The sequence below is a fragment of the Cupressus sempervirens genome, chromosome 8 (genome assembly GCF_028749045.1).
Source record: "Cupressus sempervirens isolate cs-2001-9-10 chromosome 8, ASM2874904v1, whole genome shotgun sequence".
In the NCBI taxonomy this organism is placed as follows: domain Eukaryota; kingdom Viridiplantae; phylum Streptophyta; class Pinopsida; order Cupressales; family Cupressaceae; genus Cupressus; species Cupressus sempervirens.
In genome coordinates, this window is record NC_143125.1 from 528526231 (window position 1) to 528545629 (window position 19399).

The window sequence follows — 19399 nt, forward strand, 5'->3', positions numbered from 1 at the left end:
ATTGTGATATAGCTATTAGGATTTAATTGTGTGATGTTGAGTCAAACTCATTGACCCATGTTTTATGAGTAGTGATTCAACATGAATCCACATCTCATGAGAATAAATGGAACATTTAGCACTCATTGGATCTAGGTGATGCTCACAGGGGTGAAGCACCGGGACTTCCCAGGAGGTCACCCATCCCAGTACTACTCTAGCTTGAGCGCACTTAACTACGGTTCACCAAGTGTTGTGCCTTATGAACCATTCATTAGAAAGCCCCTTAAGCTCATCAATTGATAAGTGGATCCAATGAGTGCTAAATGTTCCATTTATTCTCATGAGAGATGGACTCATGTTGAATCACTACTCGTGAAACCTGGGTCAATGAGTTTGACTCAAAATCACACAGTTAAATCCTGATAGCAATATCACAATTATTTTGAATTGTTGAACCAAATCGGCGATTCATCGCCATGAATTGCATGGATCGTCAATTTAGAGATTCATCCAAAAAATTGCCAAAATCACCTGCATGAATCGTGAAAAATTGGCCCATGCAGCTTGATTAAAAGTCAAGTCAAATTTTTTTAAAGGGCCTTCTAATTGTTTAGTATTAGTAGAAGAGAGGAAAAGTGAGAGAGAAGAAGAGAAAAAAAAACCATAGGTTTGCAACCAGCAAGAAGAAAGAGCACCAAAGATATCAAAAATCCATTTGGGAAAGCCATAAGATTGCATTGGGAGCATTAAGGAGTCAATAGCAACACTCAACTCATTTGCAAAAGGTAAGTGCTAATTGTTTTTTTTGTATGTTGGTGTATTATTCATTTTTTGTTTAATTTTTTTGGTTTTCATTTGCAAATCTTGAATGTTTATTAGTTTAAAACTATGAGGTTTTACTTGAATTTTCTTGTTGGAGTAGCCTTAACTTTCATTTTCCACAATGGGTAAAAAAGATGAATGTTGGAAATATACCGAAGACTTTCCTGGAAGAACAAAATTTCAAACGACATGTATGTCTTGTAAAGATATAAATTCTAGTGGCATTTATAAATTCAAATACCACATTGCTATCATACTTGGACATGATATTACAATTTGCACTCAACAAACTGCTGAGGCAAAACGCACTTATTTAATGGCATTAAAAAAATATGAACAAGAGAAATTAAATAAGAAAAGGCAACTTGAAGGGTTAAGGGCTATTGGCTCCCATGCTCCCACAACGCATTTGCATCCACAGCTGTAGGTTGTGTTGGAGAGGGTTCTTTCAAGCCTCCTTTTCGTCCTAGTACTAGTGCTCGTGCTAGTGTTGATGCTAGTGCTAGTTGTTCTTATACTGAGATTGAGTCCAGCCTATTGCAGCCTAGAGTGCGGAAGAACAGATTGGATAGTTACTTTGTGCCCTGCACTACTCCCGCTCACAACCCACGCTTGAGGGCATGGGTTTAAACAAGGAGATTCATGATGCTGCCAGAAAAGAAATTTGCAAATTTGTTACTTCTACAACATTCCATTTATTGCAGCCACGTAATTGATTCTTTTTTATTTGTTTTCTTTAAGTATAAAGTTAAATTTTGATTATATCTACTTATTTAATCATAGATTCACTTTACATAATGATTCGTCATCTAAATTTCTAATCATAATCTATTTGTGACAAGGCTCCTTATTGACAAAACATGATAGAGTGGTTGATATTTGTGGTCCGGGGTTTAAAGCCCCAAATGAGGCTGAGTCGAGTGGATACCTCTTAGATGAAATGGTAGTAGAGGATATGAAGGTTGAGCTTGAGGACCACTGAAAGGAGTGAACCGAAAAGGGTTGCACCATCATGACTTATGGTTGGAGGTATAGGAGGAATAGAACATTCCTCAATTTTCTTGTTTCCTATGAAGGTGATTGATCATTCTACTTTCCTACATGCATTGTAAATTGTGAATCCTAATTGAATAATTTCAATTTCAATTTGTTGATTGCTAATTTCTTGATGATCCGTGGTAATTCATTGTTTTGTAGGATATACCATGTTCCTCAAATTTATTGATGCTTTCGCTCATATCAAAAATGTCACATACTTATGTGAGGTTATTGAGGAAGTCATAGCAGAGGTAGGGGAAGAAAATGTGGTGCAAATGGTGACGGCTAATGCAGCAAGTTACGTTGTTGCAGGTAAACATTTAACTTTTCAAGTTTTGAAAATAAATTTATTTGAACTTTTCTAACTCTAAGTTTCCTAACATGTTTAAATTTCTAATTAATTTAAAATTGTTATAGGTAAACTTTTGATAGAGAGGCACCCCACCATATTTTGGTCTCCTTGTGTAGCACATTGCCTTGACCTCATGTTGTAGGAAATTAGCAAGCTTGAGCGGGTCAAATGATGCGTAGAAAGGGCCAAAAATATATGCAAGTTTATCTACAATCATGCATTTGTCCTTAGCACAATGAGAGACTACACAGGAGGCAGGGAGTTAGCTCATCTAAGCATCATGAGGTTTGCCTCAAATTTCATCACACTGCAGTCCTTGTTGTCATCAAGGGCAGCATTGAGAAGCATGTTTGTTGGGCGGGAGTGGACTACATCTTCCTATGCTATGACTACTGCATGGATAGATGTGATGAATTGCATCTTTGATGAGGATGGTTTTTTGGAAACCTGCTAAAGAAATCCTTGAGGTAAATTTCTTACAATTTAACATTTAGTATTTATTATTTATTTGTTTAATGATTTAGTTTTACTTTTAGTTTTATATTTAAGTTTTGACTTGAATGTTTATTTTTACATTATATGTAGGTCACTGAGCTCCTCATATCTCTCCTACAAACTTCTGATGGAGAGAAGCCCTCTATGGGCTACATATATGAGGGCATGGATATAGCCAAGGAGGCCATTAGAGCCCAGCATGCAAGAGCGCAGGAAAAGTATGCCCCTATTTAGAAGATCATTGATAGGAGATGATTGAATCAACTCCACCAACCCATCCATGCAACAGCTTATTATCTCAATCCAACATTTTGTTTCCGTCCTAACTTCAAAGTGGATGAGGAGGTTCTCATCGACCTATATACAGTGATCCAGAGGTTGAGTAGTGATGAGGATAGGCAATTGCAACCACTAAGCTAGACAGATTCAATAATAAAATTAGGGCCAAGTTTCTCTAGTAGGATGGTCATAGATGCTAGACAAGAATACAACCAGGTAAACAAAATATATTCTTGAATCTTAAGTTAATGGCTTATAAGTTGTCCATTTTAATTTTTTATTTTGTAATTTTAAAGTTGTAAATGAGACTAATTGTTTTTGTTTTCCTTTATTTTGATAGATGGTGGCAAATGTTTGGGCCCACAATACCAAAACTTCAAAAAATTGCCATCTGTATTCTAAGTACACCAAGAAGCGCTTTTGGATGTGAGCGCAGTTTGTCCATGTTCAAGCATATCCACTTGAAGAGTAGAAATAGGTTGTCTATGTAGAAGTTGAATGATCTTGTCTTTGTTCATTACAACCTTCATCTTAGGATCAGAAAGATTTTGGGCGCTAACTCCTCTCCGATCATTCTGGAGGAGATTGATCCAGAATCAAAGTGACTCATTGAGGTGGATCTGGTCTTCACTAAGGCAGACCATGAGTGGGTTGACCAGGTAGATAGAGAGGTTGAGGCTATGGCCATGGCAGAGGAGATAGCTAGAGCACGTTCAAGCACTAGAAGACATACACACGCACACACAGACACAAACCCTAGTGATGTTGTTCGTGAGCCCATCTTACACGCGGGGGCTATGGCTCAACAATCCTCTAGCTCCTATGATTTCTATTTACTTCAACTACAATTTACATATTACGTGTAACATATGTGATGGATTTATCATTTATGTTCCTTGTTTATTGATGTTAGCTTCTATTTGATGATGTTATAGTGTGTTTAAGTTATATTCATTAAAGGGTGCATGAAATAAGTTTTGAATTGTTAAAATCTCTAAATTTTAAGGGTTTTTTAAATTTGTCAATTCATGGCTGATTCGCAATTTATTTCGGCCTTGCTGATTCCGATTTGATTCCAATTCTCATTACTTTGATCACTAAAGACCTCTTTTTATTTTCAACACTGATTTTAACATCTTCAAAGTTTTTTGGGGTCTTACATTTTATTGTGGTTTCTGTTGCACAAAAGATTCGAGTTTTTTTTAGACAAAAGTGGATCAGCCGCTAATATTTAAATAGACTAGTTCAAGGGCTCATCGAGGAAAGAACCTGGAAGAAAACCCTAAATCCTGGCCATGGTACAAAATGGATGAATAGAATATGGAAACAAGGTGTATATGTGTACAAAAACCACAACACACCTATATACATTCTACCATAGATGTGCATATAAATACACACTTGAATACTCACAAGTGGGCATATTAAAGAACCCCCCTTTGAAAACCTTACTACACAAAAAATTCAAGTTATTTTCCATTCCTACGTTAATATGTTCCCGGCATCGTGGGATGACTTTATGGTACAAAATGGATGAATAGAATATGGAAACAAGGTGTATATGTGTACAAAAACCACAACGCGCCTATATACATTCTACCATAGATGTGCATATAAATACACACTTGAATACTCACAACTGGGCATATCAAAGAACCCCCCTTTGAAAGCCTTACTACACAAAAAATTCAAGTTATTTTCCATTCCTACGTTAATATGTTCCCAACATCGTGGGATGGCTTTATGATGCTTTTGTTATGGTTATTGTGGTGTCAGTTTATTGCGGCAACTTCTTATTGGTGTCGGATTGTTATCTATCATCTATTGACTAACCATGCTTATTGGATTCTTATGCCATATAATTGATGATTGGACTCTCTTATTGTCATCAATTGTTCACATGAATGATGTGTTTTGGCATCTATTTTTTTATGAGGTCGTTCCTCCTCACCAAAAGTTTGTTGGAGTCTCTTTTGCACGCCTGTTGAAGTGTTTGTCGTTTGTCCATATAACTTGGTTTATCTCTATTCACAGTGTGGTCTCTCCAATGGTGCGACTCTTCACTTTTTATTATTATCACTACCATGTTCTAATATATTCTTTACATATAGCATTCATTCTACATACTTCTCAGCTGGAGTAATGCACGCTGAGAATGCTCATCTCTAGTTGAATGTTTATTGATGAATTCATGGAATGGCATATTTCCTTTATGGTCGTCGTTGATTCTTGATGAGATGTTGAACTTCTAAGTGTTATCATTTGTGTAACTCACAAGTTATTTTGTCTCATTGTTATTCAAATGAAGCGCTTTAATTTATTGATATGAAATGGCATTTAATAACACATGGTGTCAGCTCAAACATTTAGAGGTTCAAAGATATCATAATGTTGATCATTACAGATATATCTCTTTTCTCGTGTATTGGTGAGCGGGATTATCAAATTATGCGAGACTGTTGAAATTGTGTCATTTTTTATGTTTCTTGATTGATGGTCAATGTTTTGGGGCAGATAGCATTATTGAGGTTGTTAAAAGTATCATATTATGTTGATGATTGTTTTTGATATATTGTTGGCTATAGAAATATATAGAATCCTTCAATGTTGTTGATTTGTATTTAGCATATATTTGCAAGAGAGATTTTTTTAATTCCTGTATGGAGCATTCATTCTGTGTGTAGCTGCAAATCAATCATTTTGTACATGAAACTTCTGCTAATTCATGTTTGTGTAAAAGCTCAAGAAGTTTGTGAGTTGTGGTCTAAGACTGTTCTATTATTCAATAAAGGAGATCTTTTGGTGTGGCTAGGTTTTTCCCTCAAGCGGGAGGGTTTTCCCAAGGTATCTCGGATGTCTTTGTTTGCTTGTTTTTTGTTCTTTGTTTTATGCTATTTGGTTCTAAAATAATAACAGTTTCTAGTTGAAGTCATAAGAACCTTTTGGGATGAAAGATCATTCAAACACTCTTTCTTAGCAATGCTATTTTGCCCCAAGCTTAAAGTTCTCAACCTCTCACTCAACTTCTAGATTAATGTTTCTTTTGATCTTCTCTTTAAAATTGAAGGCAAGCCTTGTTTCTCATTGAATGTTTGAGGCTGCAATCTCTTCAACTTCTTTCATTTTACCATACGTCAAACACACATGTTTCTTAACCAATTACACGATCATTTTATCCAACCACTCTTGAGTGTGGAGAGAGACTATGATCTTCATGTTGAAGTATAGCATCAGTCGAAGTGATATACTCATTACATTGAGTATTTGTATTCATGATTTATATGAAAATTGTTTTATTTCTTATATTATTGATAAAAAATATATATATGTCTATTTATTTATAAATGACTTAACTAATGATGATTAACTATAGAGGAGTCTTCAAATCTGCATTTGGAAGACATCAATCACATTGGCAATGTTACTACATTTGCAGAAATTATCCTAGAAAAACAACATGGTATCAGAGCCAAACTGCAGATGTAAAGGAGGTTGAGAGATCTCAGAAATATATAAATTGATTCGAAAGATTGCTTCAGTCAAATGTCTTCACATGTAATATGTTGATTGAAGGGTGCAAACTGAGCTGTCAGAAATTAGAAGAGCATGGAACCAAATCTGGAAGGAGATGGCATACATAAAAACTTCTGTCATGAGCAGACCAAAGATCCTCAGCAACTGGCATGGATAGAAATGATATTAGAGTATAGTATTTTCTACTTTTCCAGCAACACAGTTAGGCGCCTGTGCGACTACACATCCAAATGTAACATTCAGGAGCACATGATTAAGGCATTGCTAAATGAAATTTCATTCAGGCATTGCTATAGGAATATACACGGGGGAGTAGTTCGGATCTAACAGGAGATGCAAAGGATTTCTCATGATCTGAATAACATAACAGACATTAGGATAGTGTTCATATATTTGCAACCAATCTGAGAAAACCTATACGAAAAAATGCATATAAACAAATCAGAGAAGATTGCTCTCTAAGAGAAAATACATTATCACCAAACGAAAGGAATAACTCAGATTAAGAGAAGGATTCTGAATGAAAATATATGGGATGACAAGGAAATCACGACAACTAGACCATACAGTCAGTGGGAAGGAGTCTGGTCTTATTTGAGGAGAGCATAAACACGATACCTATTATCTTCCATTCTATATAAATGTAATTTTCGGGAATGCAGGAGTTCATTTGGAAATCACTTATAACGAAAGTCTTGAGCCGCAAAGTATCAAAATAGTTATTGAGATATTAATATTAGCAATGAAGATCACCATGATCAAATACACACTTGTTAATAGGGATGCCAAACTAATTAACAAATATATATTAATGGAAGAGTATACACCAGCTAGATCATTGACAAAATTAAAGATCGTTGACAAACATATGAAGAACTGTAATATATATAGGAATAATTTAATAATAGGGCCTGCAGAGCAAAGGCAAAATAAACTTCTCATGCCTACACGGAGTTATCACAACTATAAATGCTAATGTGGGAAGGAATAATGGGATCTTTGTGCCTGCCTATTTATATATATATATATATATATATATATATATATATATATATATATATATATATATATATATATATATATATATATATATATATCGTGCAGAGGCTGTTCAAAAGTTCGCTCAATAATTTCAAAACGTATCTTGGCACTGGTTGATCCATTATTGACATATCTGGCCCAACAATGCTTAGAAGCCTCAAAACTCCACTACAGATGGATCGTATCTTTAAATGAAGAAATTAAAAAATATGTTATCGGGAAATCTCAGGCGAAGGCCACTGGGAAGAGCGAAAGAATTATTTTCAGAAGAAATACTAAATTAGAGATAAATCACAACCACTAACCAAAGACACGATCCATGTTATTTGAAGTCACCCTAGCACCTTTACAATATAGTCAGACATACTATACAAAGGGACCCACAATAAGATGGGCATTGTAATTAGAAGAGATTCAAATAAAGTTGTCATTCACTACAATACACGTAGATATGAACAAATGCGTACATAAGAAGATAAAAGTCTCGAGAATAAGGGTATGTTTACTAGTAACATTTAAAAGATATGTTTTGCTAGTGATATTTATTTATTTCATAATATTCCTTCTCTTGTTAGAGATTATATGATATTAATATACATGTCACGATAGAATTATATACAAATGAATATGTTTTAAAATGTAAAGATTAAAGTTAACAATGGTACCCATTCAAATGATATTATTTTAAAAAGGAATAATATATATATGGCGATTATATATGTATATATAAGAATGAATATAGATTGAAAAATTGGTTATATATATGAAAAATTGAATATATGCATATATATTTTCAAAGACATATGTAAATTACATATTATCAATATTTTTGGGGAATGATATTATCATATTATGTAAATTATTTTTAAATTTCAATACGTACTATAAGAGTTATGTGCCTTGATCTTTTCTTCCGAGAATGTTATTTCAGTAAAAAGAGGGAGACTAAGATTCAGAAGGAGACTGACATTTCAAGCAACCTTCAAAGAGAGGGAGCAGATAGAGGATATGGTTTCGTCAATTGTCAGCAATATCAATAATATTGATTCAGTGAGAGTAAACCAATGTTGTGATAGAATCTTCAGTGATCGATAACTTGTAACAGTCAAGAGGACTGTAATTCATGCAACTATGTGAATGGACCTACCCCTTGTGTACATCATAAGAAAGTTGTGAGTTTAGTTTAACTATCTACGGGTCTCTCTTTGATAAATGAAACTTGACGTATAAGTTGTAGAGTCATTCAAGTGGCACAATCGTACTCAATCAAGATATTAGCGTATTGTCGACAAATTTGTGTTCGCTTCTACTATTAAGCTTAATGAATGTTTGGAGCTTCAATGCATGAAAAGAGCAAGTTGGAACTTAGAAAGGAGTTGTCATATTTGATACAAAATTGTTCAATAATATAACAATGAGTGTAAATTTTACATTGTGGGGGGAATAATAGTCAATGTTTCATTCCCACTTGAACTTTATTTAGAGGGGAGATGTTCCATTCTCAAATAATCTAAAAAGACAATTTTTGAATCTTCATGTACAGATATGTAGTATTCTTATCGTTTACATTTATCTGCTCTTTGTAGTCTCTCTTATTTGTAATTCTATATATGCTATAAGGGTTATTTGTCTTGATCTTTTCCTTTATGTTTGAAAATATTCTTACAGGAAAATAAGATTGGTACTTTACATATGCTATCTAATATTGTGCAGACTCAATCAAATATTAGTAGCTCCAAATACCCTGATGATCAAGATAGATTAACTGAGGCTCTTGAAGCAAACATCTTTGATGATTGAGATTATGTGGTTCTTCTACATTCAGAGGGAGAATGACACTTCTTCTAAGGCAACGCAAGAGCATAGAAGATTGATACTCAAAGGGAGTCTAGAAATACATGTGGGTGACTACAAGATGTGATGGGCCTACTCCTATTTATATCATGAGGAAGTGATGAATTATCACCAAAAAATCAAACAATTGATTCAAACTAAGTTCGACAGGCATCCTTGAGTGAAGAGAATTTATGGGGAAGTAACTAGAAGACCTGACTTCCTAGGATCGATGTTCAAAGGGAGAAATCCTTTGTGAATGATATCTTCTCTATAAGAAGAAGTTCTAAGTGAAATTCCTTGAAATGCATTCTTCTCTATAAGATAGAAGCGAGGTGAAAACCTTTGTACGACCCTCTGACTGGGTTCATGGTGGGTACTATTTCACATATGATATGTAATGAAAGGTGACGATCTTTCATTGACATATATAAATAGAAGGTAACCATTATAAGATGATGATCTTATAAATGGTAGACCTGTTATCATGACAGGCTTCATTAAGTTGTCCCAGAGTGGTGGAAATCATGATAACGAATAAACAAAAGGTAATCTTTGTAAGATGATGATCTTGCAAATGATAGGCCTGTTATTATGACAGTTTTGTTCTCGATACGTCGGAAGTCACTGATAAACAAAGCATTATGATTACTCTAGATGTTGTTTTGGACAATTAGAGATCATAATATATGTTATGATAGTGTTCATAACATTGTGATTGTAGTTATTTGACAAGTCACTATTTTAGAGTGTTAAAGTCAAATAATGTGTTGTGTATAGATATCCTTGATACTAATATCTCATAAAATGTTTTTGTCACTTCTCCCTTGCTAAGAAGGAGTGTTGAAGTATAGCATCAGTCAAAGTGATATACTCATTACATTGAGTATTTGTATTCATGATTTATATCAACATTGTTTTATGTCTTATATTATTGATAAGAATTATCTATGTGTGTGTGTGTGTGTATTTATTTATAAATGACTTTACTTAACTAATGATGATCAACTATATAGACATGTCTCTTCGTGAGACATGTCTCCTCTCATATTTAGGAGTCTTCAAATCTACATTTGGAAGACATCAATCACATTGGCAATGTTACTACATTTGCAGAAATGATCCTAGAAAAACAACACATTAAAGCATCCAAACTAATCTTCATCTCATTTTCCCAATTAATGGATCCCAGCACGTAGTTTGTGGTTGTTTTAAAATCACTTCTAACCACATTTCCATTGTCCTCTGGCTGATTCGGAATCCTTGTCTCACCCCATTTCTACCTCTCGATCTCATTCATTATCAATCTTGAAGATATTCCCTTAGTTCAAAACCATCGCTCACATTAGCTCAACAGTCCTCTAAGCGTGGGATGTAGATGTGCTGATTCTGAATTGTTGTTTTGATCTTACACATGGGATCAAAATTTTGTCTTGACTCATAAAATCCTAGCCCATAATACTTCATTTTTGCATTTGCTAACTCGATCACTACTAGGTAAGGACACACCTCACCATTAAGTCTAAATGGGAACTTAATTCCTAGCTTGTGCTCATTGTTCATGATTTTGTCATAGGTGAAAAATTATCTTTCCATTTCTATTATAACAATCTTGTTTGTTGGCCTTGGCAATCTCCTCGAGCATTTTGTGTTTCCTGATAAGTGAATGTATGTGAAATTATTCTTTTGAATGTACCATGATCCACATTCTTTGATCAATTTATTTGCTTCGTGTTACATCCCAATTTTGGCTCCATTTGAAATGTTCATATAGTTGTTGAGGTTTCATGTGAAGTCAGTTGACAGATAAAATTAGTTACGACCATGTGAAATGGTAAGATGGTTAATCGTTATAATGTCATATGAAGTTGGCATGCTAGTTAACCGTTATGATGATATTTTAATGTTATTTTGGAAAGTTAGTTATTCATCATGAATTCATGGGAAGTGACATGGCGATTAGTCATTATGATAGTTTATGATTAATAACTTGTTATGGTAATTGTTATTATATTGAGGAATATGATATAATTGTGGAGAATTTCCTTGCAGGAGCGCATCAAGGGGTGGAAGCATTGTCAAAAAAAAATTGGGCACAGGGGCACCACCATAAATGGGAAAATAGGTACGAGTCTTGAACCACCATGGCTAAAGGTAAACAACTAAGCAAGCAAGAGTGTACGTTGGACAATACCATGAGCTATTTGGTCAATCTTTATAACAAGAGAAATATTAAACATTTAATATGATAGGAAAAACTATTACCTCTCTTATTTTGAGACCATGGAAGTGATCAACATTATAAACTTCACATATATATGTATATATGATGCCACCATAATACTCTGATGATATCTATGAATTATACTTATATGTATGTGTATATATGTGTGTGTGTGTGTGCGTGCGCGTATCTAGAGAGAATATAATGATAGAAATAAATTATAAGTACTCTCAAAATTACACATGCATATAGATATATGTATATATAAGTACAATTATAGGTAGAATTAAATAGCATGATGATATATATATATATTTGTTTTGAACCATGGAAAAATATAATCTTTATGTTTAATTATAACTCCATATCGATGAGCGGTGGCTACCTCCATATCGGCATCCATCTTTTAATTTTGAATTTATGAAGCTATTCTTGTAACCAATGTCTTCCTTTGTAACTGAGCACAGGAGGCCATTCTCCCGCGGTTGGAGAAGGAGGAACGCAAACACCACTCACCTTGAAGATATGTGATACCTCTGAACACACATGCAGGAGCCTTCTTGCATATATATATGCTCGCCCTCATCATTCTTACTCTCCCATTTTCGGGTCTGCAGTTCCATTGCTACATACCAATCTTCTTGTGAATCCTCTTTTTTTTTCATAGCTATTGTTTATTCCAAGGCCAGTGTGTATTCATATCGATCAATTGCACTAAATGTGCTCAGTTCATTGGCTAGACTACCAACGTACATCTTCAAGCTGAAGCCATCTCTATTATACATGCACGGGAGTGCCGGCCCATTTTTGGCCTTGATTGATTTCAGATAGTGCTTGAGTCGTGCCTCGTGATTTTCAGGTTATGATTTACGCTTTGTTTTCTTTGTGCTTATTCAGAAGTCAAGAAATAAATTTATCAGATTTTAACCATCAAAAGAAGGCGTCAATATCATTATGAATCCAGAAATTGGAATGAATCACAGCTCTGTGTATATCTTCGTTTACCTTTTCTTTGTGTCTATAAAAGAAAGTTCCATCATGCTGATGGAAAGGCTATTTGCATAGGACTCTTCGAGTATGAATGTGTATTGTGTGTAACTAATTAATCTCTGCCAAGGGGTGCCAGCTTGTCCAGAGGTATTACCAATATACGTCTGAGATGAGCACAACACCATGTTTGATATTGGAAACAATCTGGAAAGAATTGTAAATTCATCTTAAGCCATAGGCCAAGTTTGGGTACAATGAGATGGCTGTAACTAAAATCAGAACTCAATCTTTACTCAAGGGATCTCCTAGGAAAGCACCCATAAGGACCAGCATGGTCAAGATGAAGGGTGGGAGGAGAGAATATCCCTACAACAGAAAGAGCAAAGATGGATCAGTATATATATAATAGAAATAAATAACTAAGTCAGCTCATGGTAGGTCCAATGTTTAGATCTTGATCCCTCATCAAGTGGTGCAATCGATACTTTAGTACCCAGATGCTCAATGGCTGGACAAGGTGTTCCATGTCTATTTCTAGGTAGGGAGGGCCTTTCTCGATTGAGATTGTGTGGGGAATATTAAGGGTCTGCGGTTGGGTGGTTAAACCCCTGACAATGCTTCCCCTCTCCACCAGATACCAAGACATGCACAAGACAGAGATAAGTTATGCATTTAACATCTGTTGGTAACACTTGATGCTAGGACTTGTTCAACACAGAACGGATCTGCAACCATGTCTCTTTTATCGGGTATTCTACTTTTGTATATTTTCAAGTTCAGTTGAAGTTATGCTAGTTAGTTGTTAATGTTATAATCTTTTTCATGTTTCCAAGCAGCTAATTAAGTAAATAAATTACATTTCCCCTTCATTCTGATGATAAAAGCAATTAACTAGAATTCAGCTAATTTGTTACAGTTGTTAAATCTCTTTCATATGAATATGTGAAATAGTTGTTTTTAACTGTCCATCATGCATGTGAATAGGGAAAGTAACGAAATCCAGAATCTATTAATTGTTATTTAAGGTAGGAAAAATAGCTTGTTACAACAATGTTTGCATTATCAACACCATTTGCAAAGTGTGCCAGGGCATGAATACAATAAACTCTGACAATAGTGACCTAGTTCTGCATCCTTCTTTGCATGTCGTCAAAGACCTCATCCCAAACTTCATTACTCACTTTTGCATTCTCTGGTAACTGCATAATCATCTCAGACAGAATCTGGCACGATCTGAACTGTACGGCCTTGTGAGAGACATCTGACAAACATAGCAAAATCCCATAAAACTGTTTCAAGAATGCATCACACATTCTTCCTCACGCTTTTCACCTTTATAAGCCACAAAAGTTGTGACAAATCGAGTGATCCTCTCGACAGTTAGTTCGATCAACTGACTCACACACAATAAGTGATAGACAATCTGAATGAATATCTCAGAAAGTTTCTGCTGAAGCTTATTTGACCATCTCCACGCATGCACATGCCAATAAAAATGATTGATTCCAAACATGAATAAAATCCCATCACCTTCACACATCTATATCTGATACTTGCTATGCATTATGCATACAACCAATCAAAAGAATAAACAAAGGAATACAAAAAAGAGAAGACTAGGTACCACAAACAGAATCTTTTGTTGTGACTGACAATGTCTTCAAAACTCCCACCAATAAAAAAGCGCCAGCGAGGAAAAATGACAACCTTATCATGTGTATGCCAAGAAGGATGAGCTACTAGCCAATTTGAATAGAAAACATGAGGCATATAATATGGGGGCAACAGATGAATACGAACATCACATAAAATGTGATGACATCATATGAAAATGAACACCACATAAAGCACTCTAGGTAATACATACATACAGTAGCATACGAGTATCACAGATAATGCAAACATCATAGATAGTATTAACACTCCAGATGCCACAAAACATGAAATGATGCCACTCCATAAAAAAAGCCAACTGAAATAATATAAAAAAAGACTAGCATAAACTGTAAGCACAGTTGAACTTATCCATGATGCCAAATCATCATAACAGAACACACGGACTTTGAGTCAGCATAAGCATATGAAATACAATATTCTATATCCATGGTGAGGCATTGACTTAATAATATCAAAACATGAGCAAAAGAAACATCGCACAACAGCAACATAATGAAGATGATAATGAAGAACAAAGGACTCAATCACAAGCCCAGCAGTGATGGAGCTAACTACTACCATGTCAGGTTTTGAAGATGTAATTATTTATATACTTAAATTGAACAGGAGAGTGCTCTAGTATTCAAGTATGGGGTGAGAGCATTCTCCTGTTCAATTAAAGTAAAAAATAATAACATTTTCAAAACCTGCCATGATAGTTATCGGGGAAAACCAAACTTCTAGTGGCAAAACCTAATAATAGAATTTATCTCACTAAAGTAAAGTTGCATTTTTACTTATAAACAAGTCAAGAAAATGTCACTTGAATAAATTTTTATTACAAAAAATTACATATTCAAAACCTGCCCTGATAGTTATCCAGGGAACCAGACTTCCAGTAATGAAACCTGATAAGAGAATTTATCTCACTAAAATAAAGCTGCATTTTTACTTTAAAATAAGTAAAGAAAATATGTGACTTGCATAAGTTCTTATCATAGATATATTGAACAGAGAAAAAGAAATGAATAAAATATATATTCTAAAGCAGAGAAAATAGCTCACTTGCATAAGTTTTTGTCATGGGTATATCCAGCAGGGCACATATATTTATCACTAAAACTTGTGAGACATTTTCTCATTTTTTTAAAGTAAAACTTACAGCATTATTTTAGTGAGATAAATTCCATCAACTAAATTATAAATAGATTAGATTTATGTGAAATAATTTCAGCAATACAGTAAATTAGTTTATAAACAAATTACCTTTCAGGCAGTTCAATACCCTGTTTCTCCAATTCCTCCTTCAGTGCTTGCAAAATATTGCGTTGCTTCACATTTTCCACTATTTCCATCTGGTCCCTAGCAATTACAGCATCAAACCATTGTCATTATGTCAGTCAAATATATGTCTTGAATACAAATAAGTTCCCATAAATTATAGTCAGCAACTAATTATGATATTTAAATATCAGAAATTAAGAAAAGTACCTAAACTTGACATTTATGACACTTCTGCAATCTCAATAAGCATAATGTGTAGAGATCAAGAAGTTCTGCAAAAGACCTCTATCTTATGCATAGATTGCCATGTATTGCCAAATGCATAGCAAGTGGTTTTCAAAAGTAGAGTCTTTAATAGGTGTACAGCAAACGCATCACACTAAAGGTGAAATACCATACTAATAGTGTGATATGTAAAAAGGCAAAAGACCTCTATTTTATGCATAGATTGCCATGTATTGCCAAATGCATAGCAAGTGGTTTTCAAAAGTGGAGTCTAATAGGTGTACAGCAAAAAGCATCGCTCTAAAGGTGAGATACCATACTAATAGTGTGATGTGTAAAATGGCAAAAGACCTCTATTTTATGCATAGATTGCCATGTATTGCCAAATGCATAGCAAGTGGTTTTCAAAAGTGGTGTCTTTAATAAGTGTACAGTAAAAAGCATCACTCTAAAGGTGAGAGACCATACTAATAGTGTGATATGTAAAATGGCTTGTACTACTACTACATTGAATTTTGCGTAGCAGATTATCTATCTTCTATAGGTCAAAATCTATATTCGAATGTTATTTCTTTCTTGCCATATTCCCAACACATTCAAACCTGATCAATGAACAAGTGAGAACTAAATTATATATGCCAGCATTGTACTGTAATTACAACTTTGTTTCCTTGTGACCTGGCTCTTTGAACAAAATCTTTTTAGGATGTTATTTCTTTCTTACCTTGTTCCCAGCACATCCAACCACAATCAATGAACAGGTGAAAAGTGAAGACCCAATTACATATGCAACCATTCTACAGTAATTACAACAAGATCCTATGTCATTTCTTGCCAATACACAACTTCCAAGTTGTCTTATTTTCTTCATTTCCTTGTGACCTAGCCCTTTGTTCTGAACTCATTTGAAACAAACTTTATCCTGTAGTTCAGATTGAGAGTAACATCCTACCTTTCACCAAAGTCTATTTGTTCTGTACTAACTGAATCTGAAGCTGTCAAATTATCAGCTTGTGTTTCTGTAGAGCACTCCAACTCCTCAGATGAACCTGCAAAAGCTGTGGCAATTGACAGGAATACCACTGGTCCTGAAAATTCCTGCAATATTCACATCAAACATCAGAAAAGAGACTAACTGTAAAGGAACAGGGTACTCTTACAAATGAACTGTCTATATCATTTATTGCATCTTATAGTCAGTACTAGCTTTTTGGAAGTCCTGCTCTAAAGTAAATATAGCTTTTGTCATAACTGTACTACTGCGTGATGAATTATTTAACTGTTGACAGTTTAGATTTCTAAGTCCGTCATGGACCATAATAGCACTGTTGACTGGTAGAAGACTACAGCATAGACTTTACTTTAACTGTTTGACTATGCAAATTAATTGTCTTTAGCCAGGTTGGCTATTGTGCTTAATTAATGTATTAACTTTCTAGAAATAAAATATACACTTGGAATAAGACCCTCATTGCTACATTGGTTTTTACAAGAAGATGGTTTATACAACAAAAGTGCTTGATTTATTAGATCCTCAGATGATATGGATTAATGGGCAAAAGGAACATGATGGGCAGAAAGTACTCTCATGTGTTATCAAGATGCCCATCATGTTCATTTTGATTCATACTTAAAGGTCTCCACACATGGTATGGATTCTTCTTGTGATGAACTTATTTGTGAAGACAGTGCTGTCCCTAATTCTATCCACAGTTGGGTATAAAAGATGATATTGATGATGAGGATATGTATAATGAAACACTTTTTCCCACCTCATGTGCATTTGACTTATCTCATACACCTACTTGTTCACCTTATTTGGAGAGTCATATGAAAGTGACTGAAGAAAAAAATTGTTGCAGCTCTATCACATTTTGATAACATATATGAGATGGTTGAAAAATATTTTTGTAAGGAACAATTAGAGAGAAGACAAAAGAGACATTATGGAAGGAGATATAATTGGACATCCTTTCTTGTCAGCTCACGTATACTAAGGACATCCTAGAGGCTACCCTAGCGGCATTTCATGAAGCAGAAAATCAGATTATCAAGCTTCATCAAAAATGGAATGTGGCACACTATACTCTAGCACAACATGCAATTATGGGAGTTGAGGAGGTTGTCGGTGATGAAATCATAAGAGTTGATCAGGATGAGCATGTTTCGTCCGCATTCAGTGGCCACATAGTACCCTACCGTATGATAGGTCATCGACCGAGGTTAAGGTTATGCACTGACTATACTATATAGTGCGGAGTGCTCATCACTTTTCGTTTGAACCAATCGTAGAGGACTTGATGAAGCATAGGTGTGGATTGGCTCAGAGGTTGTACCTTCCATTGTGAGACGAAGGTCTTCCATCTTCAAATGATGGGATCTGAGGCTGTCAGTACCTGAATTAGGGTGACTTTGATGTTAGTTACCACCAGTTGAATTACTTGCAAAGTCAACACATCTGTAGGGGTCTTGTAGAGTTTGGATGTAGTTGTGAGGTTCCAGGTTCCTTCAGTGGTTTATATCTCCCTGTCGATGGATGTGAGAGCAATTTGTATTGGGACCTGAGTATTGTCAGAGCTTGCAATATAGCTTGGGTGGGTTCCACTAATGAGCTTCACCACTTCTAGAATGTTGAAGAGGTCAAATTTAAGCGACGGGAGCCCGATAATCACCTTGCGCCTATTTTGATCTTTATGGGTTCCTCATGTGAGCAAGATTTGGATAGTGGGTACGACATATATACTTGCACTATTGATGGAGGCATGACAGGTTGGCTTTTTGAGTTGCTCTCTACTGAGATGTTCACTCTCGTGACACATATTGTTAGATTGCCCCACCATTCCTAGCATGGTGGTTTGGTGAACTTGTCAATTGGGCAGGAACTATCATCTCCATTGGCGCGTGTATTACAGGAGCTAGATTTTGATATCAAGGACATCACATAGGTTTGCACTTGGGACCCAGGTGGAACAATCACGTGGATGGTTATGGATTAGAGAGTTAGGAGAAGTGATTTCTTGCATTCCATTCTCAGTGAAGTTTGGTATTTAGTTAAGCTCCCACTACCTTGTGATCTTAGAGGTGTGTCGATAGAGCTGCAGTGAGGTACTCAATTCGGTACTAAGCATTTCCTTTTATGATAGCAGTGCATAGTAGGTTCTCCCAATTGATTATACACATGAGATGTCTTGCATGTAAAATATTTAGTTGTTTGACATTTAGTTCATGTTGAGTTGGTTTACGACCTTGCTGTTAGAGATGTTTACACCAGTCTAGTGCAACAGTTGGATAGAGTATCATCTTTGAGACAGCTCTAGGATCCAAGCATTTGGTAACAACTTATAGATGCGGATTGCTTGGGGGCAAGCAATCTTTGGGAAGGGAGGGTTGTCATGTCCCCTTTTCTAGCCAGTGAGTCTTGTTGCACCATTAGCCCGTTTTGCCTTGGTCCCAAGGGCAAACCAAGTTTTCTATACAATCAGAATAGTTTTTGGCCTACACGATTTTAGTTGTAGGCTAATTGAGGTTGTTTCAGTGGAGTTTCTAGACACTATTTTTATTAAGTCAGCAAGCTCAACATTCTCAGCATTTCAAAGTTGGACTAGGAGCCTCTTGTTGAGACCTTTTCAGCACACTTGGTTATT

The 19399-nt window shown here is 35.2% G+C and overlaps 1 protein-coding gene across 7 annotated transcripts in view; it reads right to left on the minus strand.

Annotated features, from left to right (window-relative positions):
- The window catches only part of LOC149543521 (SEC14 cytosolic factor family protein / phosphoglyceride transfer family protein), a 160090-nt gene that overhangs the window by 85441 nt on the left and 55250 nt on the right, over positions 1–19399 (minus strand). For all 7 annotated transcript variants that reach the window (XM_089798314.1, XM_089798316.1, XM_089798313.1 and 4 more), the window contains 2 exons: positions 16708–16853; positions 15513–15608 (listed from right to left, as the gene is read on the minus strand). In XM_089798314.1, the coding sequence (XP_089654440.1) occupies positions 15513–15608; positions 16708–16853 (242 nt within the window). The remainder of the gene's footprint in view (positions 1–15512; positions 15609–16707; positions 16854–19399) is intronic.